We start from the raw sequence: 27,281 nt of genomic DNA, 5'->3' as shown, positions 1-27,281 counted from the left end.
GAAAAGAACCCATATGACTGTGGGGTCCCAAAGAGGTCCCCCTCAATTACTGTGGCAGAGAGGGTGTTTTTGTTCAAATGAGGCAGGATTTGTTGTGGGATTTGAGTGACAGTTAAGATTTGGAAAGACAGGAAGACAGACATCTTCAGGAAGAGCAGCATTCAAAACAGCAAGAACATCTGGCTAGATTGAAGGAATTAAGAGGAGACAATGAATGATAAAATAGGAAAGAGTTCTTGGATTGTGGAAGGCACTGAATGCTTTTCCTAAATTCTCAGGGATCAAGCACAACAAGAACAGGGAACACTGTGTGTGTGTGTGTGTGTGTGTGTGTGTGTGTGTGTGTGTGTGTGTGTGTGTGTGTGTCTGCCCCTGAGGGCCACTTGAGCTCTCAGATTTAAATGCTATGGTTAAGACTGAGAGGTTTAGCATCAGACTACCAGGGTTGAAATGTTGTCTGTATAATCTTGGGTAGTTCCTTAGTCTCATCTTTAAATTGGTGTAAAAAATAAGCCTCTCCTTCATATGAGTCTTTGAGTTTTACGTGGGTCTCTGCATGCATAGTGTTTAGAACAGTGCTTGGCACAATACATTTTAGCTGTAGTTGATACTCTATGAATTTGCTCTTCTCTGCCACTCCTCCTTCCCATTGCCTACGAAATTTATTTTTGAGGCTTTAAGCAGGAGAATGACATGATGAAGGCGATGCCTTAGGAAAATTAATCTGATAGCAGAGCATGAGGTAGATGAGAAGAAAGGAAGAGCCATTGTTGCAAAACAAGAGGCTTTCCAATTCCAAAAAAACTATCACAGAAAGTCTTCACCAAATAACTTTGTCAGTGCTTTTTCCTACTCTGTTTTTAATTATTTTTGAAGGCCATTATAAGTACAATAGGATACATACTTTTCCATTTGCGGTCAGCATAGGTCTAACAGTGCAGGATAACCCATTTAAAGCATTTTCACATAAACCTTTTAAAATGAGTTCTTTGTCAGAGTCTTCTCTTGTAAGCAGAAAACCTTTTGCAAAAATCTTTAAATGAGGAAGGGAATCCAGCCCAGAACTTTCTGACCAGATATCCTACAGGTATGCCCTCAGGACTAAAGTTCAATTTATTTTTTATGTAATTTCCAAAAGTACCAGGAATCCTTTTTTTGTTGCTCAGTGTCACTGGTTCTCAGAACAAGGCAGAGTCTTCATGGTGTACAAACCCTATTCCCTTGTGTTTTTAATTTCTTGTGTGTTTGTTCCCCCAATTTATGTTCCGAATTATGCTATGGTGACAACAGTGTAAAATCTGAGTGCTTGACTAGAAATATCATAGATGGAAAGAAGTTATTGAATATATTACTAAATCTCAGCTAAATAGGTACTTTTCTCAGAGAATCATTCAGCATGTTCTTGAAATGCATTAGGACCTAATGTTTGAGCAACCTACATTTATGTAGTATGTGTAGTCCAATCTAGCTCAGAGAAGTAGACAAACGGGGTCAGATGAGCAGGAATAAACCATATTTCTCTGGTTCTTATATCTACCTACTATTGAAAGTCCTGCAACTCACTACAAAATACTCAAATTATTTATTTTTAATTTTGTTTAATGTTTATTCCTTTTTGAGAGAGAGAGAGAAAGAGAGCACAAGTGGGGTTGGGGCAGAGAGAGAGGGAGAACACAGAATCCAAAGCAGGCTGTAGGCTCTGAGCTGTCAGCAGGGTTCTAACTCATGAACTCTGAGATCATGACCTGAGCCGAAGTCAGACACTTAACCGGCTGAGGCACCTAGGCTCAAATTCTATCTACGGTACCCATATATATCGTCTGCCACCTATCATCTACCTCAAGGCATCTGCCATGTTCTTCTTTTCTTCTTAATCAGTATCATTTGGTGCTGGTGATCTCCACTGCTAATGTGTCCACAGGGGGCCTGTCCTGTGTGAAGTGTGGCACCTCCCCTTCCTGGATGTGCCAATGGAGAAAATAATGCAATTGTCTTGGAAACTTCAATAAGCCAAAGTTCAGCTGTGTAGTATACAGAGGTAGGGAGAATGTAGACTCTCTCCATTTTGTGCTGTGCTTTGTGACATGGACCCTAAAGCAGTATTATGCCAAACCCCAGTGTCTATAGTTAGAACATTTTTAGTAAAACTTGCTTTATCAATTCTTTAAATTTGAAGTCCCCAGCCCAGCCCAGCAGCCAGACTTAAAGACCAGTTTTGACTAATACACACGAATACACCATATTTTTAACCACTCCCATGTGCAGAATTCTCTTTTTTTGAAATGAGTTTCTCCCAATGGATCTCTTAGTCCCTCATAAAAACAGACTCAGGCCAGAAATCCTAGATATTAGCTCTGTTTGGGTTCTAGCTGAGACTCCAAATCCATTTATATTTTTTTACTATTCTGCCCTTAAAAAATTGCCATAACATAAGCATTAACCATTTTTTTTTCTGTTTTAGTTTTCAATCAGTTTTATAGAATTACTAAGTTTGTGGCTATGGTTATGGTGAACATTTGTAGGACTCAGTTGATTGTTGCAACTACATTCTGCCCCAGAAAAGCTGTCTTCTTTGTATCTTAACTCATTTGATTTCATTTTACAGAGAAAATTGCTATGAAGCAAAACTTTCATGTAGACCTTCCAAATGAACTTCAGGATCAATTTATAATGATTCTTGTGTTTTATTTTATGTAATAAAATGAAGCAATAGTTGAACTTTTCGAAGAGTGAGAGCTCCTTGAGGGCAGGCCCAATGTTTTATTCATCTTCTTAATCCCATGCTTAGCAATGATACTAAGCATCTCTACATGGTAGAGAATGTATTCAATAAATATTGGCTTCATTAATTACTGAGGACATTAATATTTGAAAACTAGTGAAGTGGGATCTATAGGGCAGGATTGGTTTGAGTCATTCCATTCTTACAAAATGTTTATGCATCTTTGTGACTGTTAGAAGTTCTTACATCCTGCAATGTTTCTTTCCAATATTGCTTCCTCTCAGAAACATTTTCTTTATCAGTCCCAGCTCAAAAATACTTATTTCATTTTTGAAAATATATTTTTCAAAAGTAAAATGATTAAGTCTTTGGTCCTATTAGAAATACCTTGAAGACATTTACCCATGGCTGTAAAATCCTGATGAAAATTCAGTCTTTATTGGATGGTGTGGCGTTAGATGAATGTAATGACCACGTTTACAAATCCATTCTGGGTCTTGACTCTTTCCTGACCTGGTTTGGAAACTTTGTGTAAAGTGCAGTTTTATCTCTTACTAATTCCAAAGATGACAGACACAGGATTTCATTGTCTAGTTAGTGAAAGCTGCATTCTCTGATTAGCTGCCTTGCCCTTTTTGAAGCTTTGATTTATTGGGGCAGAGCAAGCACTGGCTTTTGTATGTGCTGAAAGCAAACCGGGGTGAGGAATAATTTATAGTTCTGTCTTTGCCGCTGAAAAAAAAAGTAAAGGTTACTTTCATTATATTGCTATAGGAACTGCTCTAAAACAAAAGAAAGATACTGTAATAAGTAGAAACCCAAAGAATGACATTGAGCTACTGTTTCAGTTAACTTAAAAAAATTGTTAAAATCATATTTTGAAGCAGATTGGCCCATCTGAACTCTTATCTTAATTTCACAGAGAACAATGTTTCTTCCAATTTGGCATCAGGGCTGTGCAAAGTAGCATTTCTGCTGCTCCCAGGCAAGTTACATTTGCCAAAACAAAGCGTGGGTGGAAGGTAGCAGGAAAGAACTGACTGGTAACACTTTTCACCTGGGAAAAGGCTGCCAAAAAGGAATCAAAATAGAAGCACTGAGGAGAAGGTGCTCAACTGTCCATGGGAAGGAAAAAAAAAAAAGATAGCAAACATGAGACATGTCCAAATTTGTTTGGGCTTCCCAGGTTCTTGTTCTTCTGCTTTCAATACTGGATAAAGCCTGTATGTTGGCAAATGATTTCCTATATGATCCTTCTATAAAAAAATATTAGGAAACCTCACAGAACCAGAGTATTTTCTATAATGGAATAAATTCTGGATTTCCCCTTCTGAGCCAGCCAAGAGTTTGTGTCATCAGAACAGTGAATGTGCAAACCCTTCCAATCATGTGGATAATTCCAAATTCTAACTCTGGCTCCAAGAGTCAAGAATAAGTAGGATTTCAGGATCTTGAGTAGGGAGCAGGTGAAATGTAGGAATGAATTCCATTGGTGAATGGGTTGGGGTCACGGTGGGAGGGCATTCTAAGCTGTAAAAAGCAGCAGTGACTGGAGGTAGGAAAGTTCAGGGTATGCTTGGGGAATGGTAAGTCATCAGGTTTAATAACAGGCAACATTTTTAGGTACTTATTACAATATACCAGATACTAACTCAGTTGTGGAAACAACATTATGCAAAAATACTTTTGTTATCACCATTTTATAGGTGAGGAAACCAAGGACTTAGTGATCTCAGCTGAGCTCATACAGCCTGAGAGTGGCAAAGCTAGTATTTGGCTTTAAGAAGTCAGTTGGGTCCAGAACATGAGCTCCTAACTGTGCTCCTAACAGTGCTATCTGTAACCTTTCAACTTTAACAGAGAAGAGAGCCTTTTTCAGAAGAGGAGAAAGCAGTAGAGAAGTGCCAGATAATTTGGAAGTTGTAGAGCACTCACCTTCTTTTTCTGATAGTTTGTTGGACATCTCCACGTGAGTACAGTAGCCACCCTTTAAATCCAACTCACCTAAAGGCAGAGCTCATTTTCACCTCCATCTTCCTGGGCAACCCTCCCCTGGTGGTTGGCAGTATCAGGGTTACAGCATCATCATCAGGAACTCATGCAGCCAGGCAGGAGCCTTTGCAGTCAAGGTGTACCCCTTCCCCCCAATCCCTCTCCCCCATGAATCTCTCCTTCCACCCTCCAGTTCCAGTCCAACTACTCTTTTTCCCACCTTGCTAGCCTCACCAGAACTAGTACAAATGCTAACTAACAAAAATTCCTTTTTTTTCTATCTTCTCCTGGCCCCCAATCCATTTTACAGAGACCAATTAGAACATTTTCAGAAACCGGTGCTCCAATCATATCACTCTCCTCAAAATTCATGGCTTTCTGTGGAAATGCCTGAAGAATTCTTTTAATTCTTAATTCTTTTAATTTTTGAGAGAGGGAGTGCAAATGGGGGAGAGGGGCTGAGGGAGAGAGAGAGAGAGAGAGAGAGAGAGAGAGAGAGAGAGAGAGAGAGAATCACAAGCAGGATCCATGCTCAGTGCAGAGCCTGGTGTGGGGCTCAATCCCATGACCCTGGGATCTTGACCTGTGCCCAAATCAAGAGTCGGATGTTCAGCCAACTGAGCCACCAAGTGCCTTTGCCTGCAGAATTCTGTCCTAGACTCCTCAGCCTGGCTTTCAAGGCCCTCCATGATTAGGTCCCAACATACCTTTCCAGCCCTACCTTCTCTAAGACTCCTTACTGATATTAACTTTCTGAGATCACTGACCAGGCCCATGGCCTGCCTTCCACTTTCTATCTTCTACTCCACTCCTTGTTAATGGAGTGCCTCTTGCCTGAAACACCCCATTCCACTTCTTAAAACCTTTCCTCATTCTCCCAAGTCAAATTAGTTACTCTGCATACAAGCTCCCCCATAGCAATTTGCTTACACTTCACACTTCAGATTCTTCCATTCCCTAAATTATGGCATAGCCTTTTGGGTTTAAGACTTTCTCCCCAGTTACATTATAAGCCCTCTGGGATGATAAGCATTGTCTTACTCATCAGTGTGATTTTATTCCTTAGTAGTAAGTTCACTGAAATGAAGACATACTCATGTGGTTCTGAGCAGAGTCACTCAATATCAAGAGTCTGCCATTTAACTGAGCCACACAGGTGCCCCTTGGTATATTCTTCTTTTTTTTAATTTTTTTAATGTTTATTTTGTAAAAAAATTTTAATGTTTATTTTTGAGAGAGAGAGAGAGCACGCAAGGTGGGGGGTGGGGGGGCAGAGAGAGAGGAAGACACAGAATCCAAAGCAGGGTCCAGGCTCTGAGCTGTCAGCACAGAGCCCGATGTGGGGCTCAAACCACGAACCATGAGAACATGACCTGAGCCGAAGTCAGATGCCTAACCAACTGAGCCACCCAGGCTCCCCAATGTGTTTATTTATTTTTGAGAGAGAGAGAGACAGAGTGTGAGCAGGGGAGGGACAGAGAGAGAGAGGGAGACACATAATCTGAAGCAGGCTCCAGGCTCTGAGCTGTCAGCACAGAACCTGCTGTGGGGCTCGAACTCATGGACCACGAGATCATGACCTGAGCTGAAGTCGGATGCTTAACCAACTAAGCCACCCAGGCACCCCAGTATATTCTTAATATGGAATATCTTTCCAGAAAAAAGGGAGATCCCAAATCATTCTGTACTTGGTATAGGGCAAATGTGACAGGCAGACCACGACCCCACACAGAAATAAAATCCATAGGTATTATAACCTACGTATACACACACAATGTAAAATATGTATGTGTGTGTGTGTGTGTGTGTGTGTGTGTGTGTGTGTATTCCACTGATTGAAATGCAGACAAGAAATGCAAGAAAGTGATATTATAACCCATTTGAATATATAAATGCTCAGTTTAGAACTACAGTGGGGGCCCTGAGTATAAGAGCTGCACATGCAGCCTCATGCAGGTGGATGGTCCTAGTGACTCAAACATATAAGTGGCATTGCTGAGAAAGTGCCAAACCAGACAATGTACAATCTTCCCTTAATTTACCTAGTAGTTATAAATTTGGAAAATTCCATGCATATTAAAGTCATGCAAAAACATAAATTGTTTTTATGTATAAAATTGAGTTAGATTCTAGGCTCAGACAGTTAATAAACACACGTCTGATCAAACACCCAAAAGTTGTGCAGGATGCAGAACAATTCTTTTTTGGGCAGTTCTGTCATGGAGTATTTAAATCTGTGGCTCCCCCCACATGCCAGTTGCACTCCCCAATGTTAGGACAACCAAAAGTAGCCCTAACAATTTCCCAGAATGACTCCTGGTAGGCAAAATTTCCCCAGTAAGAATCCCTGAACTAGGTCACTTGGTTTATGAAGGAGTAGACTCAAAGAAGATAAGTGAATCACCAAAGTTGACTAAGTATAACCCATGTCTCTTAATTACTATTCCAGTGCTAATTTCTTAGGTATATTTATACAAATATAGGCATACATACATATATATATTATATTTATGTATATTCACACACATGATGGCATTTGCTTTGTCGAAAACCATCCAGTCAGGGTTTGACTAAACCCACGTCATAAAAGATGGTTCTGATATTTTGATTAAAATTAGTTCAGTCATGCTGCTTAACTAAAGTAAATAGTTCTGTATGTAAACATGGACTAAGGGCAGGATAGTGTTACATTTCCTGGTTATTACAGACTCTTCCATTTCTAATCATATGGCTGGCTAGATAATAAGACTATCTTTCCACTGAAAGCAACAACTTTCCATTGAAAGTAACTGCAGAGTTGGGGAAGTCCCCAAGACCATCCTTCTGATACTAATTTCAAGTTTGGGGCTCCCCAAGATACCCACTTGATAATTTGTTACAAGTACTTACAAGATTCACTGAAAGCCATTATATCCATGGTTATAGTTTATTAATAAAAAGATACAGATTGAAATCTACCAAGGGCAGAGAAGAGAAGAGTCTAGGAAAGTTTCATATATGAAGCTTCCTTACTCTCTCCAAGTTTAGTCATGGATAGAGCAAACTTCTCCCAGAATGATGTGTGACAATATGCATGGAGTATTGCCAAAAAGGGAAGCTCACCTGAGCCTTGTGGGGCAGAGTTTTTATTGGGGCTCAGTTTCTTACACATGGTCGATAGCCTGTGTGGCTCACCCCTCCAGAGCTAACACTGAGTAACTCAGGGTCCCCACCCTAAATCACATCGTTAGACTACTGATGTGACCCAAGACCCTTAGGTAAACCAAGGCATTCTTATCAGGCCGTACATTCCAAGGGCTTAGAGATCACCACCCCAGAGCCAAGAGCAAAGGCCAGACCTTTCTTTGACTAAGGTTAATTCTTTACTATACAACAAACTAAGATGCTACAAAATAGTCAAAAGCCTTCTTTTTAATAACATCAAAGCACTGACAACAGAATTATTACGCCAAAATTAAGTGAAGGTTGGACCCAGAGAGGCAAGCTATCTTTGAAGCCATGCCTGCCTTGAGGACAATTGTATGTCCGGTTCATTTGTCAAGCTGACCTTAACAGTGTGGGGAACCGGACAAAGCCCAAGATGAGAACTGGAAACAGCAGACCCTTCTGCCCATCATCCTGGAAACTTGAAGTGAAAGGGTAAATCAGAAATATTCACCTCACACCCTCGTCTGAGAGAATGCAAAGATGTTTACCTTGGCACCAAGCAGTGATGGAAGGAGGGAAACGCGAGATGCAACTGCACATTAATGCCAACCAAGATTTGCAGGCTAAATGCCCGGATTTGCAGTCCAATGAAACCCAGGCTGTGAATTTTGTTTAAAGTAGCCTTAAGTCAGTAGTGTGTGCAAACATTTGGAAGAAGTAAATTCCAATCCCCTCTGGAGGAATGCACCTTTATCATAGACCTCAAAGAATTCTCACAAATGGTTTTCTGAAGGAAATGAGCATCTTATAGTAAAAGCTGTCTAATCACATAAGGAAATGATACACAAGAATAGGAACCAGACCCAGACCCACAAATAAATACTTCAGACATTAGAAATATCAGTTGTTTTAGATAAAACAACTATGCTTCCCATGCTTAAGGAAATCTAAAACCCCAGTTACTACAAAGAATATTAGGAAAGCTTAGAAAAGCATATTGACACCTTAGAATATTCCAAGACTTGGGCCTCTTCACATAATACTCACATGCACATAGACAATAAAGAGAAATCATTGATCTTCTGGAAATGTTTATAGAGCTATGGTGAGTTAAGTTGGCTATAGTCAAAAGTACATTCTGACTTTGACCATTCAAACAAAAAAAGTGGAAATTTTATGATTTATATTACTCAGTGCTAGTTTTTGAAAATCTAAATACAGTTGTGCCTCACTTTAATCTGCCTTATTTTAAACTTAAAATAAATTGGGTCTACCATTTATTAGCTATTTGGCCTTGGGAAAATTATTTGATATCTTTAAGTCTAAGTTTTCTGGGTAATGAGGATAATAATAGCAGCTGTTAGTAAAATGAGGGTGAGAATTGTATTGACTTCCCAAGGAGCAAAAGGCACAATGAATGTAAGGTGCTTAGCACACCTGGCGTGTGGTCATTGATCAGTACAGACTGGCTTCTTTTTAAATAGGAAAATGCAATGTTCACTTATTATTATGTTTTTATAAGTTTATTTCTTAGTTTTGAGAAAGAGAGAGAGAGAGCACAAGCAGGGGCGGGGCAGAGAGGAAAGGCAGAATCCCAAGCAGGCTCTGAGCCATCCATGCAGAGCCTGATGTGGGGCTCGAACTCGCAAACTGTGAGATCGTGACCTGAGCTGAGAGCAAGAGTTGGCTGTTTTACAGACTGCTTAATTGACTGAGCCACCCAGGCGCCCCGGAAAATGCAGTGTTTAAAAAAAGGATAAGTTATGGGTCAACCAGTCACTTGACAAGAGTGTACAATAGGGTGTTCCTTTAAACATTCTACCTAAGACACACTGATTAAAATATTCCTCTACTCCTGAGGAGATTTGTCTGCCACAGGAACAGGGAGGAGAGCAGCAAAGACCACTGTTTACAAGTCTTTACCTTGTCGGGACATTGTAGTCAGCCAGCTCCAGCCCTGCTCCTTTTCACCTCTCCCTTCCCTCTGATTCCGGTGTCTTTCTACTCAGTGAACACTGAAAACAGTCAGATACATCTTCAGCAAAATAGCACTTTGGACACATGAAAACTGTTGTATTATTTTTCTCTGTTGTTTAAGTTGAATAAATCAACTCATGTAAACCATGCATTTGGTCAGGGTTTTCCAAAACTGTAATCATCACTATTTTAGAACCCATGCATGTTTAATTATATCTCACTTAAGTGTGGAGCCTGAGGAAGACATTTCATGGAGTGATGGCCTGACTAATGAACTATTCTGATTCATTTAGAAGATTAATTTCCTGTTCCTACTTATGTTTTCTAGTATAGTCTCATGCCTGCCTTCATGCTTCCAGGGGTTGAAAGAAAGAATTTGCCTGTAGGCTAAGTCCACCTACTGCCTGTTTTTGTAAATAAAGTTTTATTAGAACCTAGCCACAAATAAGTATTCATTTTAAGTTTCGTTGAAGGCTTGCTGTCTTGGTATAATCGGACGGTTGTGTACTTGTGACAAAGACCTTGTGGCCCATAAAAGCCTATGTGATTTACTGTCTGGCCATTTACAGGAAAAGTTTGCTAACCCCCTGCTTTAAAATGTTATTATGCAGGGGCACCTAGGTGGCTCAGTCAGTTAAGCATCTGGCTCTTGATTTCAGCTCAGGTCATGATTTCACAGTTGTGGGATCCAGCTCTGAGTCAGCCTCCATGCTGATCATGAAGTCTACTTGAGAGTCTCTCTATCTCTCCCTCTGGCCCTCCTCCACTTGCTGTCTGTCTGTCTGTCTTTCTTTCCCTAAAAAACTAGTAAAAAAATGTTATTATGCTGCTGATCATGTTTACCTGGATGTCTTCTCTCCCACCTCTTGTCTGTCTGCCCTCTCTCTCTTGTTCACTGTGCTAAAGCCACACTGGTCTTCCAGTTCCTAGGAAAGGTCAGCACCAAGACCTTTCCTGCTGAGGGAATTGCTACAGGATATTGGCTTGGCCTGGACCAGTTTTCCTTTCAGAGCTGACTGCATCTCATCTTTCATGTTCTGGCTCATGTTCCCTCCTCAGAGAAACTTCCCTAACCAGCCGCTCTACCTAAATAGTCCTTCCTCACACACCAAGCTGTTCTTTTTCATATCACTCTGCTCTTTGCCTTCAAAGCACTGACCATGATTGGAAATTACATGTTTGTTTGTTTATTTACTTGTTTAAGGCCTCTATTCTCTCTTGTCTGTGAACTCCATGAGTGAGGGACAATGTCTGGTTTGCTTACTACTCTATCCCCAGAGCCTAGCACATAGTATATGTTTAATAGTTAATTGCTTAAATAAATTAATAAATGGCAAACTTGTATGTACATTGACCCTTTTATCTTGCAGTTCGGATTTTCTCCTTCAGTAGTGTACCTTGCTCAGATAATATTTGTTATATTTTCTCTTCTTCACTCCAAATTATCAAAGTCATACTACACTTAAAATTTTCTCTCCCCTTGGGGGTAATATCTCGTATAGCTTGATGCCATCTGCAGACTTAATGAAAACTATTTGGTTATTTATGTGGTTAGGAGCAGAATGATGAAGACAGACTGTACTGACTCCTTCACTGCCTTTGGGTCATTTCAGTAATAGGAACACTGAGTCTTTACAGAGAATGTATCAGCTGGTTCCTGAAATGAGAGGCTGGAAATAGTATATTGGAATGTTAATGAATACCTTGTAAATTGCATAATGTTTGTTTCTGGAATATTTGTGTGTTGATGCCAGTATGCATTTTGATTTCTAGAAAAGTCTTGCCATAAGCCAAAATTGATTACACTTATATTCTCTAATTATAAAAATTTTCCTTTAAAAACTGTCTGCAGTAAATGCCTCTTCAGAGCAAAATGAGATGCAGCAGAGTAAATGAAAATCCTTATGCAACATACCAATTATGGCTCTGATTAAACTGTGTTTCTGTTTCGCAGTGATGGCCTTACCGAAATGAAAGCTTTGCTGTTGCTGGCTCTACTGTACACATCTCTTAACCTACCACTCCGTCAGTCCAGCCTTTGGCTAAAATCCAATAGCTCCTTAGCAAATCAAGGGCACTTTCCAGAGTGGGAGAGAATATAGAGCCTGTAGGTAGGGCCAGTAGTTCTCAGAAGGTAGATCACCCCTGGATTTACCCTGGGTTTACTTGAGAGCACACTTTGGGAACCCCTGGTCTAGAAGAGCAAAAAAATCGCTTTAATTCATCAAACAGTATGTGAGTGTTTAAAACAGATGTGTCTACTGGGTATTCATCCAAAGCTAATCCTAATGGTGGATTTTTTTGAAAATATATATATTTTTTTTACAGCTTTACACTACTCAGTATGGGGAAAGGTCGGTGGTATCTGGCACCAGATACAGAAAGTCATTTGATACATCTCTTTCCAACTCTGTGTTCAGTGACATCATCTTGATGGCTTGAAATCATCCACGGTAGCAGAATTTAGAGCATGGAATTCAGACAAACGCTACAAATCAGGGCTCTTTTTGAAACTCCCATCCACAGCATGGATTGTTAAGTGTATATCCATGCAGCACTGGGAAGAACCGTAAGTAATGAGCCTACAAGGTAAAATCTGACATTTCCTTGCAGGAGCATGGATGTGAATTGGAGGGGTGTGGGGAATGAAATTAGTAAATATATCTTTTTGGCAGGGAAATGTCAAAGGAAATGGTGAGGTTAAAATGTTCTTCAGCAGCTTTTTAAGAAAGTTGACAGGGCAGGGAGAAGAGAGTATAGTATAGAATTTCAGTGGTGGGCTTTGGAATCAGATACACCTGGGACAGAATCTGGCACTCTCACTTATTGGACGTGTGATCTTGGGAAGGGGTCTCACCTCCACAGATTTTAATTTCCTTATTTGTAAAATAGAAATAATGTGTTCTTACGAGGCTCACATGAGAAAAGTAATTTAAAATCTGGCACAATATCAGACACATAGTAAATTGTTACTTTCCCTCAGGAAAGGTTAATTATTACTACTACTACTACGATTATTATTGGTGTTATTGGTATTAAGTATGTAAACAAATATTTACTGAGTACCTTTTATCACACCCAACACTCTGCTGACACCATTAATAAGTTGTGTAAACTCAAGGAGTTTACAGTGTAATGGTGCTGTCACATTTTCTAACCAGATTGCAAGAGGGAGAATTGAAAGGTATTTATTTAAGTATGTATGCTAATACTTTGGAGCATAAACATTTACCAAAAAGGAAGTAGACCAAAAGAATTAATAGGATTATGAACTAAAAAGAACTGTAGTTATGAAATATAACATAAAGTGATTGCTCTTTCTTATCACGCTTTGGCAATAACTGAAATAATTTCTTAGGCACTAGAATACTTTGCAAATACATAGAGGATAAAAATCCTCTTGTTTAAACAAGGGAAAATGTTAATATATGATTTAAAATGATTAAAAGTGAGAACTTCTTGTTTCTTTTCAAGATAATATAGAATCTTGTTATGTAACACAATGTGAGCTGGAGTATTAATTGCACACCAAGTTAAAACACTATTTAAGGTATAGTTCTTTTATTTTTTATTTTTTAAACGTTTATTTATTTTTGAGAGGGAGAGAGAGACTGAACACCAGTGGGGAAGGGGCACAGAGAGAGGGAGACACAGAATCCCAAGCAGGCTCCGTGCCATTGCCATCAGCACAGAGCCCCACGTGGGGCTTGAATCCATGAACCACGAGATCATGACCTAAGCTGAAGTCAGATGCTTAACCGACTGATCCACCCAGTGCCCCTCTTTAAGGTATAATTCTGTAGGGGCTCCTGGGTGGCCTAGTCGGTTAAGCGTCCGACTTCAGCCAGGTCACAATCTCGCGGTCCGTGAGTTCGAGCCCCGCGTCAGGCTCTGGGCTGATGGCTCGGAGCCTGGAGCCTGTTTCCGATTCTGTGTCTCCCTCTCTCTCTGACCCTCCCCCGTTCATGCTCTGTCTCTCTCTGTCCCAAAAATAAATTAAAAAAAAAAAAAAAAGGTATAATTCTGTAACAAGGGGACTATTTGTATGGTTTTCCATTCTTTCGATCAGTGTATTGACTGAAATATTTATGTACCTATTATTGACAATAGTTAGAGGGGTCCTTTAACATATAATTTCACGAAGATATAAAGATAATTCATTCAGAATGTCTGAGTCCACCTTCTATAAAGAGGATGCCATTATTTTATTATACATTTTTTAAAGGTTAAATATATACATTGATGATATATACTGAGTGGGGTTCAGATGTCAAAAATCATGTTCTTTTTCATTAAATATTAGATTATCATTCTTATATGGGTATTCAAGAGAGGGGTCTGTTTTGGATTGCTCCCCTCCTGTATTGTCCAAATCCTCCTTATGTCCTATGTCTGCTTCTTATCTCACATGATTCTGGACCAAGAGTATAAGCTTTTTGTTAAGGCCACCTGGATCCTGTCACACATATACTGTGTGATTTGGGACAATTTGTTTAACCTTTTTGAACCTCTTTCCCCCCCTCTGTGAGATTGCTTAAATAATAGTTCAGTTTCACAGAGTTGGCGTGAAAATTAATTAAGATAATGCTATAAAATACTTTGCATTCTGCCCAACACATGGTAAACACTCAGTATATAGTGATGAGGTTTGTTTTTTCTCTCCTTTCAGGGTTCTTATTATTAGTTGCAAATTGCCTCCAGTCAATGAATATGCAAATATAACTGTTCACTTTAAGTGCAGTCTTTATAGAAGTTTTTCCTTCACTCTGCTCTATAAAATGCCAGCTGCCTGCCTTACTGAAAAACTGTAACTTAAAAATTGCCTCTTGCCATTGCCATTGCCTCTCTAACCCTGCAAATTCTTCTTTAGTTGGGTACTTTCTCCAGTCCTGGGTCCTCAATTTTGATGGCTGGGGTTTCTTGCTAAGGGACTTTTCCTCCTTTGGCCTTAGATTAAGAATGGATGTCCACTGCATAGGTTCTGAGACTCTCTGAATCACAGCATTAAATATCCCCACGGTGTTCCAGAAGCACTTGGAAGAAGAAATAAATCAGAAGACTTTAAAAATTAAAATGTATATTCTCAGCTGCAGAAGCTTTTATAGAGATGGGAGGCAGAGTGGATGGAGATGATGAAATTTAAGTCAAATGGCAAAAATTAAAGGAGAAGTGAAAAGTTTGGGTATAGTCAGGAAGAGGAGAAGAAAAAGTTCAGGCAACAATGAAAACTTCAATCCCAGAGTATGTGAAGGGCAAAGAGAAGAATGATTTAAAGAAGAAAAGAAGGAAAATGAAGATGGTGCCAGGAAGGGTTTCAGGAGGAGGGAGTAACAGAGGATATGGCTCCACCCATTAAAAGGCTCCAGGGAAACAAAGCAGTGAGCTGTTGATGTCAGCTCAACTGAATCGCAGATAGGATGGGTTCTTGTGAGGGGTATAATTTTTGAAGCTATATATACGCTTTCTCCTTTGCATTTCCCCTACAATATTCTGGAGATCATTCTTTGCCTTGGAGAGGCTGAAGACCATTATAATAGGAACACAAAGGGGGAGGAGGGATGTAGGATATATTGAGTTTCAGTGGGGATGGGGCTATTGGAGGTGGGGTTGGAGTCAGGGAGAACAAGATAAAAAGAAAAGCAAAAAAGTAAAGCGAGAAGGTTTTAAATTAGCTTCTGAAATCTGAATTAGAATTTTGCAAGAGGGCACATTTAAAAGCGAGGCTTTTTAAGACAGGAATTTTCTGATTCTTTTAATGATTGTTAATGTATTAAGGCCTAGTGGACTTGACCACAGAGGTACATTTGATGGAAGTCCCTGCAGACAGAAGGAAGGGTCTGAGTTGGGTTCCTGTGAGAAATCCTGGCACCTTGTATGACCTGGAGGAGGCGGGGAAGTTTTTGCTGGCTCCTGAGGAGGGACACCAGGGATATGGTGCTGCCCCTGGAGTGGGAGGAACTGGCCTTGTGGCTGAAAACTTTGGGGGACAGTCTGGGCCAGGGATTGGATGGACATTGTAAATGCACCTCTGATGTTGTATGGGTTAATGTGAACCAGGCTGAAAGGGAACAGCCGTAAATGCACCAGACTCCATCATTGCCACAAAACCTATGAGGACAGCAACACAAACCTTTGGCTGCTTTCTAAGTGGCATTTAGAAGAATGATGGAAAGGCCCACGATAATACAGCAAACTTCTTCATAATGATATTTTTTGAGCTGATGGGTACTCGTTTACCTAAAAGAAGTTTTCTAGATTTTTACATAGCTTGTGCTTCAAACATAAATGTCTGAAAATACAAAGGACGTAATGCATGAGATCCAGCTGGTGCAGTGGAAAAAAGAAGTTACCTTAGGAGAAATTCCAGAGTATATCATAAGAGTAAAGCATGTAGTTTATATATAACACGTGAGAGTTTTGACTCTTCAAAAGGTGCCACATTTTTCTCTTTATAACTGGACAAAGATTTAGTTGCCAGATCACCCAGACATGCAGGTGTATAAAAGCCATAGATCCTCATCCCAACCCCACCCTACCCCAAGCTGCATCTGTGATGAGAAAGTTGCTGGGGATAAAGTGTAAGTGATGAGAGAGAACCATTAAGCAGGGCCAGCCATGAGATATTTCCTATGTACTCTTCCATAAAAATGTTAACATCATATGTGAAGGTGATGAAAGATGAAGAAGAAAAGAAGAAACAACTTGAAGTTGGAATAAGTCATAGCTTATTCAGACATTCTCATGTGTTAAAGACAGAGAAGGGTTGACTTAACAGCCATCCTGCTCAACAAGTATTGTTTGCTAGTGAAAAATGAGCATTGGTGAAGGAAAGATTCATTCACCCATCAGGTTTGACAGGGGCACAAAAGCACTGGGGCTTTGATCCATCTGCTGAAACTGCCCAAAAAAGGAAAGACAAGGAGAAAAAGCACAAGTGTAGAACTACAGCAGTCTCATTTGTGAATCAGTTGACCACCCCCTCCCCCCAGGCAGAGATGGGCACCTTGCTGTTTCTGGTCACTGCAGGGCTGTAGGAATTTGATAATCATTAGCTGTTTCCTGTTCACTGGACTGGATGCAAAACAGATTCAGGAAAGGGTTAGCCACCCACCTAATCTAAGACTCTTGGGAGTTAACACTCATCCAGACAGTAACTTTCCATGAGGGCTGCTGACGTTTGTGTTTTTTTTGTTGTTGTTGTTTTTTGTTGTTTGGTTGGTTTTTTTTTTTTTTTGGTCATTTTGTTGTTGTTTGCTTCGTTTTTGTTTTTGCTTGGTTTTTTGCTAAGTAAATTATGTGGCTCGTGTTTGTAGGATTTGGTAGATACCCAAGTGTGACAGGTGCTTCTTTTGTGTTAAGCTAGGATAATTTGTTATATGAAGTGGCCCTGAATATAAAAATGGCCTCGGTTCAACTTTTAAATCAAATATTTACAATTTGAAGTAATTAGTTATTAGGACAATAACACCTGGTAGTTTTGCAGGCATATTTCAAGAACATTTATAGCCATGGCTCAATGACATTTACTGAACTCTGTTAGCCCAGTTGCAAATAGTTGCCTGCTCTCACTCTGCTGACTGAAAAACTAAGGCAGAAATGGTAAATTACCTGCTCTGGACTAGTGGCTTAGTGGCATGGGTAGGATTAGAGCACAGAGAAGCTGATCTGGTCCCAGGGATCTGGCCTTTGAGGCATAGCAGAAGCTGTGTTGCAAATGCCAATCCCTGTTTGCCATTATTGATACTGGGAGAAATCTGTGACTTTAAGATGATGATGTTGCTTTCATAAATACTATTTACCAGGTTATTTATTCATGGGTTAGAGACTATTTGTGGGTCATAATTGTGAATGAAGCCATTGGAGCTGATCTTGCTGTGATGATTCATATTACACTGATGCATGGGAAAAGAGAATCAATACAAGCAAACCTTATTAGTAGAAGAGGAAGCCAAAACTGAGCTGACAGTGCAGACACCTTCTAGAAATTAGAGGATTTGCCAGTTCATTACTGTAGGCCTGGCAGTCTATTAGGGAAGCCTGGGAGCAGAGACAGGGAAGGGCATAAAATAGAGCTGCCTGTAAACAGAGCTGATTTCTCCTTTGCAACAGGAATAACTGATGTTATTATGAGCTAGAGGACTTGAGAGAGAAGCTTGCATGTGGATAATCTGCATACTCAAATGCTTCACCATACATGCATTACATTGAAGGCCTTTACTTTATTCTCTTATCCACCTATAGAGAAAACCTGAATGCATTATCAACTCAACGGTAATTTCATCTAACTGTAAAACATAAAGATATTTATTGGCAAAACACCTCACAGGGGTGTTTTGTAAGAAAAATGAAGGCCATCTGTGCTAGAGTCTCTAGGTAGTACTTTCTTCTTTTCTTTTGTTCTGCAGAATTGCACTGCTTTGTACTCTCTCACTTTCAGCAAGAAAGCAATTTTGTAAATGGTGCACTCAGATGCTCTGATGAAGTTATAACTGATAAAGGCACTGAGACGAAGACGCTGCAGTGAAAAATGGGGCACGTCAGAGAAAACTGATTCGTAATCATAAAATGCGGTCAAGGTGGCATAAAGTAGTATGTGTATCGCAGGCTGTCACTTGCCCACTTCCAGGTTTGTCCACAGCCTAAGGGAACTATGTCTTGTCAGAAATGCTTGTGGATGCTAATCTGTCAAAACTTGTTCAGTGTCAAATTGTATCAGAGGGTTCAGTCTCCTTTTGGACTTCAACAATCACTTACTAGTTCCATTATATCTCCTTTGGTCAAATGAACTTTCATTTAAAAACTGTCAGGGTTTTCTCTTATGTCTCTTTCCCCAGGGAACTGGGAAGGTAAGCTTCTTCTTAAAGCCACATGTACTCTTTACTTCTTTTTATAGTGATCTCATATATCTTTGATATAAAACTCTAGTCACTTACCAGAAAACATAAAATCCAGAACATTCCATTCCTTCTGTGGCCCTTTATCTAATAGTCATTCCAGGCCGGGCCAGTGATTTTCTCTTCAGTCATGGAAACTGACTACTTTACCTTTCCTACTGTGGATTCTTCACAAGTGCTGCTCTCCGGCCTGGGGTGCCTTTTGTCCCCCTCCTTCCTTGCATGCACGTTTCTCTTTCCCTTTCTCAGCAAATTAAACTCTCCCCTAAGATTCATTGTCCAACAGATCTTTGCAATTTCTTACTACTTGAGACTTTCTTTCCAGACAATATTTTATATTAAATAACAAGCAAATTGTCTCATGACAAAACATCTAGAAATTATGAATGAACTTTTTTTAAAACCTCCCCTTTAAATGCATAAATGAGTTCGCAAAGCATAATCTTTAGCAAGTGAATGAAAAGCTATATCTGGCACTGTAGCACCTACTTCTATTGCTCTGTGTGCGTGTGTGTGTGTGTGTGTATGTGTGCGTGCATGCATGTGTGTGTGTGCATGCGTGTGTGTGTGTGTGTGTGTGTGTAGGAGGATGGGCGCCAGTAGTCATGATAACCTAGGGATCCAGGGATTTATTTATTTATTTATTTATTATTTTTTTTTTATTTTTGGGACAGAGAGAGACAGAGCATGAACGGGGGAGGGGCAGAGAGAGAGGGATACACAGAATCGGAAACAGGCTCCAGGCTCCGAGCCATCAGCCCAGAGCCCGACGCGGGGCTCGAACTCACGGACCGCGAGATCGTGACCTGGCTGAAGTCGGACGCTTAACCGACTGTGCCACCCAGGCGCCCCAGGATCCAGGGATTTAGATTGTAACACCATAGAGGGATGGATGACAAGGCTTGGGACCTATAAGAGGAAGGAGCTGGAACTAAGACCTATGTCTAAAGGTGGGACTTGTGAAGGGCAAGATCCTCCATAAAAGTGACTAGAAAATAAATTTGCTCACCCACACAAAGAGACCATGTAGAAGCTGTAAAGCTAAGTCTGGCTTCAGGGGGACAAAATCTTCCCTAGAGAATTTCATAATCATAGGCATCTCATCTCATGGGTTTGTGATTCAAATATATACTATTCTGATGATTCATGAATTCACAAGCTGAGAATAAACATGAAAACTAGGTATAGGTCAGTGAAACCATGGGTAAAACACCCAGCCTAGGCCACATAATTTTCCCAGAGCAATAGACATGCTAAAGATGAGCTCACAATCTAAAATTACAAAATATTTAAGGAAATTATTTGCCCTGAACTAGAATCAGCAAAGACAGTAAACAAACAGCAGGTTCATGACCTGAAGAAATTCAGATGTTACATTTATCTATTAGACTTTTAATGGGTATATTAAAATGATTAAAAGGAGTATAGAAAAACATGACATGGAGAGGCACCTGGGTGGGTCAGTTGGTTAAGCATCTGACTGGCTCAGGTCATGGTCTCACAGTTTGTGGGTTTGAGCCCCATGTCAGGCTCTGTGCTGACAGCTCAGAGCCCAGAGCCTGCTTCAGAGTGTGTCTCCCTCTCTCTCTGCCCCTTCTCTGCTCACACTCTGTCTGTCTGTCTCTCTCTCTCAAAAATAAACATTAAAAAAAAAAGAAGGTGACATGGACAGTATCAAAGAAACAAATAGAATCTCTAGAACTTTAATCATTTAAATAAAAACTCAGTGATTATATTAGATAGAATATTAGACACTGTTGAATGTGAAATAATGAACTGGAAGATAGATGTGAAAAAACAATTTTGATGTAACTCAGATACAATTATAGATGATATGAGCTAGAGATAGACATAAACAATAGACTAATTGTTCTAAATATGTCTAGCACAAGTTCCAAAAGGAAGAAATAGTTTAGAATTACCCTTAAAAAAAAAAAGATCACATACATTTCTTCTTTGCTATTACCACACACCCATCCATTCATCCATCCACGTATTTGTTAGTCCTTCCTAATCCTTCCTTTCCATATATTCATTCAATAAACATTTATTCAAGTACATAATTTATCTTATGTATTGTGTTACATGCTATGTATCCACAAATAAAAGTCTAATCCCATACTTAAACTTCCAAAACAATGCTTAATGTTGTTCAGTCACCTTTTGGATTATCAGAAACTCTCAAAGGGGGGAATTAAAGTTTATTTAAGATTTCAATCAGATTATCATCTCAAATTCTGGAATACAAGTATAGTACAGCAAAGTTAACTATCTGAGGGAAAAGGAAAGAAAAGAGAAGGGCATTTTGTAGGTATATGAATAAATACATAAAACATCAAGAAAAAAATATACAACAGGCATGAGCCCTGGTTGATATGGCCTTCTGCAAATACCTCAGGTTGTTGGATTTCTCACTGAAACCTTCATTCCTGAGGAATCTGAGCTCTTGATGTCCAGTTTGTTTTTGATTGCAGGACTCTTCCATTAACCTTTACCTCTTGACTTAATAGAGGCATCTTGGGATGAACTAGGTTTTAGCCAGACTCCTTTATGCTCCCATTTTGCTGCAGCCACTCTATTTCCCCTAGGGATCCAGGACCAAACATTACTTTTTGTTTTTTTGCTTTTATATTTGTTGTCCCCAGGAGGACCAAATGGGCAGATGACAGTTGCCACCTCTAATTTAGTGGAATTATTATTAAATCCTTTTATGGAAGCATTTCTCTTTGGATATTGGAAACTCCAAGTCAGCAGGGTAAAAAGTCATGGAGATTGGGAGAAAATATTTTGTGAATGAGTCATTGGGTAGAACTATAATAGGTGCCAACCCCACTCACTCCTTGGTCTTATGTCTTTATGTCTTCTAGTCATATATTGAATCCTCTTCAGAGCATTTATCATATCCTGTAGGATAGCATTTCACACTTGCAAAATGTTATGTACTGGTTTGACATGGTAACTGAGTATTTAATAGGCAATTCCTACTACATGTGGGTAATGGGAAAACAGATATGACCAGTGAATTTTTTTCATTGACTTATTTCTTTTTATAGTGAAAGGACTTTCTTGTCCAGAAGCAATATTGTGTAGCATTCCATGAAGATGAAAAAACCATAGAGTAAGGTTATGGTTAGTGTTACTTGAAAAGACCATCCAACATGGAAGGAATATCCAAATCTAGAATAAATGTTTGTTCCAGGGGATTTACCAGGATTCAGCTTCATCTGCCAAAAGATGGCTTCCTGGTCCAATTAGGTATTCTACCATATTGAAGGGTTCAGGCTCTGTAATTGTATTCTCTGTAGGGAAGCCATTAAAATTAGTGTCAGTGTGAGACACAGATATTCTCCTTGTTGCCAATCCTCTGATTCTGTTTCTTCTAAGGGCTTAAGAACACATTCAATCTAACCAATCAAGACTTTCTTTTGAACAATATGGACCAAAAAATGTACTTGAATCTGCCTCCTGGGAAGATTTCTCTCTCCATTTTACTTCTCTTCAGGGACACCCTGAAGTGGGCTCTATCATGGTGATATACCTTTGTCTATTGTCAGCCACAGATTTCTCTTCCACATCACCCAGTCATAGGGAACTTTTCATGAAGCAGTGTGAGGACATTAAGTGAGGTGAGGGAGAAATGGCAGCATGAGAGACATAACCCTACTATGTGTGGACAATGTTCTTTTTCAATTTTTGCCTTGAGGATTTTCCTAAAGCTGGTTGGTCTCTAATATACCAACTTCTCCTTGATGTTTGAATGCATTGCTTACAGCCAGTTTTATGGCTAGGTAGATCTGAAAACTCCAAGTTTATGATGGTCAACTGAGGTTTCTGATCAACAAATGTCTCATGGTTAGCAGGACTTGGTGGCAAGCAAACTGTTGTTTCCCACAAGAATAATAGTTACCCGTCAAAGAGGACGTGGCTTTCTTCCATATTCTTAGGAGTTTTTGCTGTGATTTTTCTACTGGGATTTTCCACAGGCTTAATACTTTATCTTAATCTGCCCAAGATATTTAATCTGCCATACAATTGAATTGGCTGTCATGGGGATCAAAGAGCAAAGCTGTTTGCACTGTGGCTTGGACAAGATGGGCCTTGTTTAAATTAGATAGAATTTCAGGTAGTCACCAAATGAATAAATTGCCTTATAAATATAGTATTTATAGTTTCCAAAATGCAAAGATCCTACCAAGAATTGTAGGTACAAGGTACTGCAACTTATTTTTAATTTGGAGGGAGAATATCCTGTGTTGTGCCAGTCTACTGGTCTGCCAAAAACTTCACTGGGCAATCAGATCCCTCTATGGAGAGAATACTTCACATCTTCTGATGAATCTGTATTTAATGTGGGCCTCTAAGAAACCTGCTACTTTCTGCTCTTCAGGTCATATTGTTGTTATCCTCAATGTGGTAAACCGGTGAGATATGTTGTTGACTGGGAAATAGTCAAGTTCCCTGAGAACTAAGTTGTGTTATGAAACTGGGGAGTTGATATATCCTGAGGCAGGATAACAAAGATGTACTATTCTCTCTTGCAGGGGGATTTAATGGTTTCTGTTATTTTCTAACTGTTGAGATTGAAAAAATAGTCACTGGATCAATAGCCGGTTACTAGATGCCATTGGCTATACTAATTTAGTCCATTAAAAAGATTACATCTGGTACAGCAGCTTTTGTTGGCATCATCAACTAACTCAAATTATGAAAACTCATTATTACTTTCTGAGAATCAATGATATTTTACATTAGCTAAACTAAAGAATTAAACTGGGGACATTGGAATTACTACCCTGCATTTTCCAGCTTTCAATGGTAGCAGTAATCTCTGTTCTTCTCCTAGGGGCATGGTATTGCTCTTGATTTACTAATATGTACAAAAAGAGAGATACACAGGCTCCACATGAACCTATTTTTCTATAACTCTTACTACATGAGTTGGAAATCTAATGTGAGTATTTTTCCAGCTACTGAAATATATTCAAACATTATGTCCAGGACCTAGGGAAATAACCATGTAATGGGCTGAGGGTCATACATAGATAATTGTGAAGGAGACTTGCGGGTGAAAATTCTCTTCACAGCTTATAGCTCTGGGAATATAATGAATTTGTGTGCATGTGCATGTATCTTTTGAGGGAGGTGTCTTCTTATTGGGGGAAAAATCCAAATACTTCATGAGACATAACTTTCTGTATCTTGGTTAGAAGAATAAGAAAAATATCGGGGCACCTAGATGGCTCACTCAGTTAAGCCTCCAACTCTTGTTTTCAGCTCAAGTCATGATTTTGCAGTTTTTTGAGTTCAAGCCCCACATTAGGCTCTGCACCTGCAGCATGAAGCCTGCTTGGGATTCTCTCTCTCCCTCTCTTCCCCCTCCCCCACTTGCTCTGTCTCTGTCTCTCTCAAGATAAATAAATAAACAAGAAAAAAAAGGAAAAATCTCAAAAAGAGAGTTAAGATGGCAGAGAAGTAGGGGGACCAGGATTTCTCTCATCTCCCAAACTCAGCTGTATTGAGGTCAAAACACTTGGAATACCCAGGAATAAAGTCTGCAGAGTGATGGAAAAATCTCCACAGGTGTTCAGAGACAGATTGGTGGGACAGAGGTGCTTGTTTGCAAATTGGGACATAAAGCACAGTGTAGGCATGGAGGGGAGGGGACCCCTCCTGTAGAGAGACAAAAGAAGAGAAACAGAGGCTGCAGAAGTGTGGTATTGTATTTGGACGAGAAAAATCTCTCTGGACCACAGACTAGGGAACAAGAAATAAGCAGAGTGCCAGTTTCTGCTTTGTAAACAGCCTTACGAGCTGAAGATTGGAGTTTTCAGGAGTGTGTGACTTTCTCTGGACCAGAGCTGCTGCCTGTGCACGTGCCTGGTGGGGAGGGGAGCCAGCCCAGGGAGCAGTAGCAATCTTGGGGTGCACTGAGAAAGAGCAGTTCCCTCCCTCAAGTACTGTGGGAAGAGGGTTTATTGACCCGCCAAGGACAAAAGACCCTATAGGCACCAGCCAGAGGCCCTTTGTCAGCTGGGGAGAGTGGCGTTACCCCATAACTAGGTCCTTGAGGTGCAGTATCCTCTAAGACATTGGGCTTTAAATCTCAACTGAGTGCCTAGGAGATGTGGGAGACTGTGGAGCAGGGCAGGCCACCTGCCTGGGCTACTCATTGAGGGCTGCCTGAACAGCGTGGTTTGAGACACCCAGTCAGGGGAGGAGAGATTGGGATGTCGCCGTTTTTCTCTCCAACATCAACACTGTGGGGCTTCCTGGAACAGGACAGTGACCCCCAGTTGAGGCAGAACCTGCTTACACCAAATCCCACCCCTCCATGCCTGGTGACTTCTTATCTACCAGAATGAGACTGACACTGACCCAACCAGAAGGCCTTTCCTCCAGACCAGCACAGCCACTGGTCCCAGGCACCAACAGACAACTGTCCTGTGGTTTTGTATGTTAGTCTGTGTTTTTAAATTTCTAATTTTTCTTCTTTTTTCCCTTTTCTCACTACTCTCCTTTTTTCTTTTCTTTTCTTTTTTTCCCTTTGGAATCAGGCTCATAGTTTCTGATTTGATTTATGGTCAATTCTTATATATATATGTGTGTGTGTATATATATGTGTATATATATACACATATATACATATATATCTACTTTTTACATATAGATATACATATACATATATATCTATCCTTTATATATACATATATATCTTTTACATCTATCTTTTACATATCTATCTGTCTATCTATCTATCTATATCCTTTTTCTTTCTTTCTTTCTTTCTTTCTTTCTTTCTTTCTTTCTTTCTTTCTTCTGTTCTGGTTGTTTGTTTGTTTAATCAGGCATTTTTTTCTCTCTTCTTTTTACACCTTTTCTGTGATCTCCTCCTTCTTTATTTTCCTCTCTCTATTTCTGGATTTAGCCTTATAGTTTCTTTGAGTCTCTGTGTGGTCTTCCCCCCCTGCCCCCGCCAACCTTTCATTTATCTCTTTGTATGGGATAAGGTCCCCCCCCCCCACTTTTCCTTTTTTCCAGGGTTACTTCAGTGAACAAATCAAAGCACACCTGGTGGAAGTTCCAAAAAACCTACCACTATGAGCAGTCAGATAGAGCAGCCAAAGACGTAACAACAGAGAGCACACAACACACTCCAAAAACACTTCCTGAAGTGCCAGGCCCTGGACAGTGTATGGTCCCTTTTTAATATAGTAATATTTGCAGGTGCAGGACACATAACAAGCTATTGAAACACATAAAAGACATAAACCTAGCCAAAATGATGGAATGGAAGAATTCTTCTCAAAAGAAATTCCAGCCAGAGAACTGCTCAAAACAGATGTAAACAATATATCTGAACAAGAATTTAAGATAATAGTCATAACACTAATAGCTGGGCTTGAAAAAAGCATAGAAGACAGGAAAGAATCTATTCCTGCAGTGATCAAAGATGTAAGAAATAGTCATGATGAATTAAGAAATGCTTTAAATGAGATACAAAATAAACTAGATTCAGTGACAGCAAGGATGGAAGAAGCAGAGGAGACAACAGGTGAAATAGAAGATAAAATGATGGAAAATGATGAAGCTGAAAAAAGGTGGTAAAGGAAAGTACTAGACCATGAGGGGAGAATTAGAGACCTAAGTGATTTAATGAAACAAAGTAATACCCATATTACAGTTATAAAAGAAGTTACAAAAGAAGGAGTTACAAAAGAAGAGAGAGAGAAAGGGACAGAAGGTTTATTTGAACAAATCATGGCTGAGAACTTCCCTAATCTGGGGAAGGAAACAGACATCCAATTTCAAGAGGCACAGAGAACTCCCTTCAAAATCAACAAAAATGGGTCAACACCGCAACATATCATAGTGAAACTGGAAAAATACAAAGATAAGGAGAACTCTTAAAGTTGCTAGGAACAACAGGCCTTTGTAAGTCTACAAAGGTAGATACATAAGGGTAGTAGCAGACCTGTCCACTGAAACTTGGCAGTCCAGAAGTGAGTGGCAGGAAATATTCAGTGTGCTGAATAGGAAAAACATGCAGCCAAGAATCCTTTATCTAGCAAGGCTGTCATTTAGAATAGAAGGAGAGATAAAGGCTTTCCCAGACAAAAACTAAAGGAGTTCGTGAACACTAAACCAGCCCTGCAGGAGACCTTACGGGGGACTCTGTGAGTGGAAAGCAGCAAAGATTACAAAGAACCAGAGGCATCACCACAAGCATGAAACCTACAGGTAACACAATGACACTAAATCTATATCTCTAAAAAAAATTGTTTTAATGTCTATTTTTGAGAGAGAGAGGGTGTGAGCAGGGGAGTGGCAGAGGAGAAAACAGGCAGCAACCTCTCTGACCTCAGCCGCAGCAACTTCTTACTTGACATGTCTCCAAAAGCAAGAGAAATAAAAGCAAAAATGGACTATTGGGACCTCATCAAGATAAAAATCTTCTGCATTGCAAGGGAAATAGTCAACAAAACTTAAAAGTAACCAACAGAGTGGGAAAAGGCATTTGCGAATGACGGGTTAGTATCCAAAATCTATAA

At 39.8% G+C, this 27,281-nt stretch overlaps 1 protein-coding gene across 7 annotated transcripts in view; it reads left to right on the top strand.

The window, feature by feature from the left end:
* The window catches only part of UBE3D (ubiquitin protein ligase E3D), a 240,704-nt gene that overhangs the window by 165,012 nt on the left and 48,411 nt on the right, over positions 1–27,281 (top strand). For 3 of the 7 annotated variants that reach the window (XR_006217734.1, XR_006217735.1, XR_006217733.1), the window contains exon 11: positions 12,167–12,407. The exons of 2 other annotated variants lie outside the window; for them this stretch is intronic. Coding sequence is in view for 2 of the 5 variants with exons in the window: in XM_042986735.1 (XP_042842669.1) it covers positions 4,583–4,648 (66 nt within the window). In the remaining 3 variants the exon portion in view is untranslated. Of the gene's footprint in view, positions 1–4,582; positions 4,692–12,166; positions 12,408–27,281 lie in introns of those variants that run through there. 2 more of the 7 variants (XM_042986735.1, XM_042986732.1) reach the window with 2 other exon arrangements.

This window comes from Panthera tigris, chromosome B2, assembly GCF_018350195.1.
Source record: "Panthera tigris isolate Pti1 chromosome B2, P.tigris_Pti1_mat1.1, whole genome shotgun sequence".
Taxonomy (NCBI): domain Eukaryota; kingdom Metazoa; phylum Chordata; class Mammalia; order Carnivora; family Felidae; genus Panthera; species Panthera tigris.
Note: the sequence above shows the minus strand (reverse complement) of the source record. Positions and strands in the feature narration are given on the sequence as shown.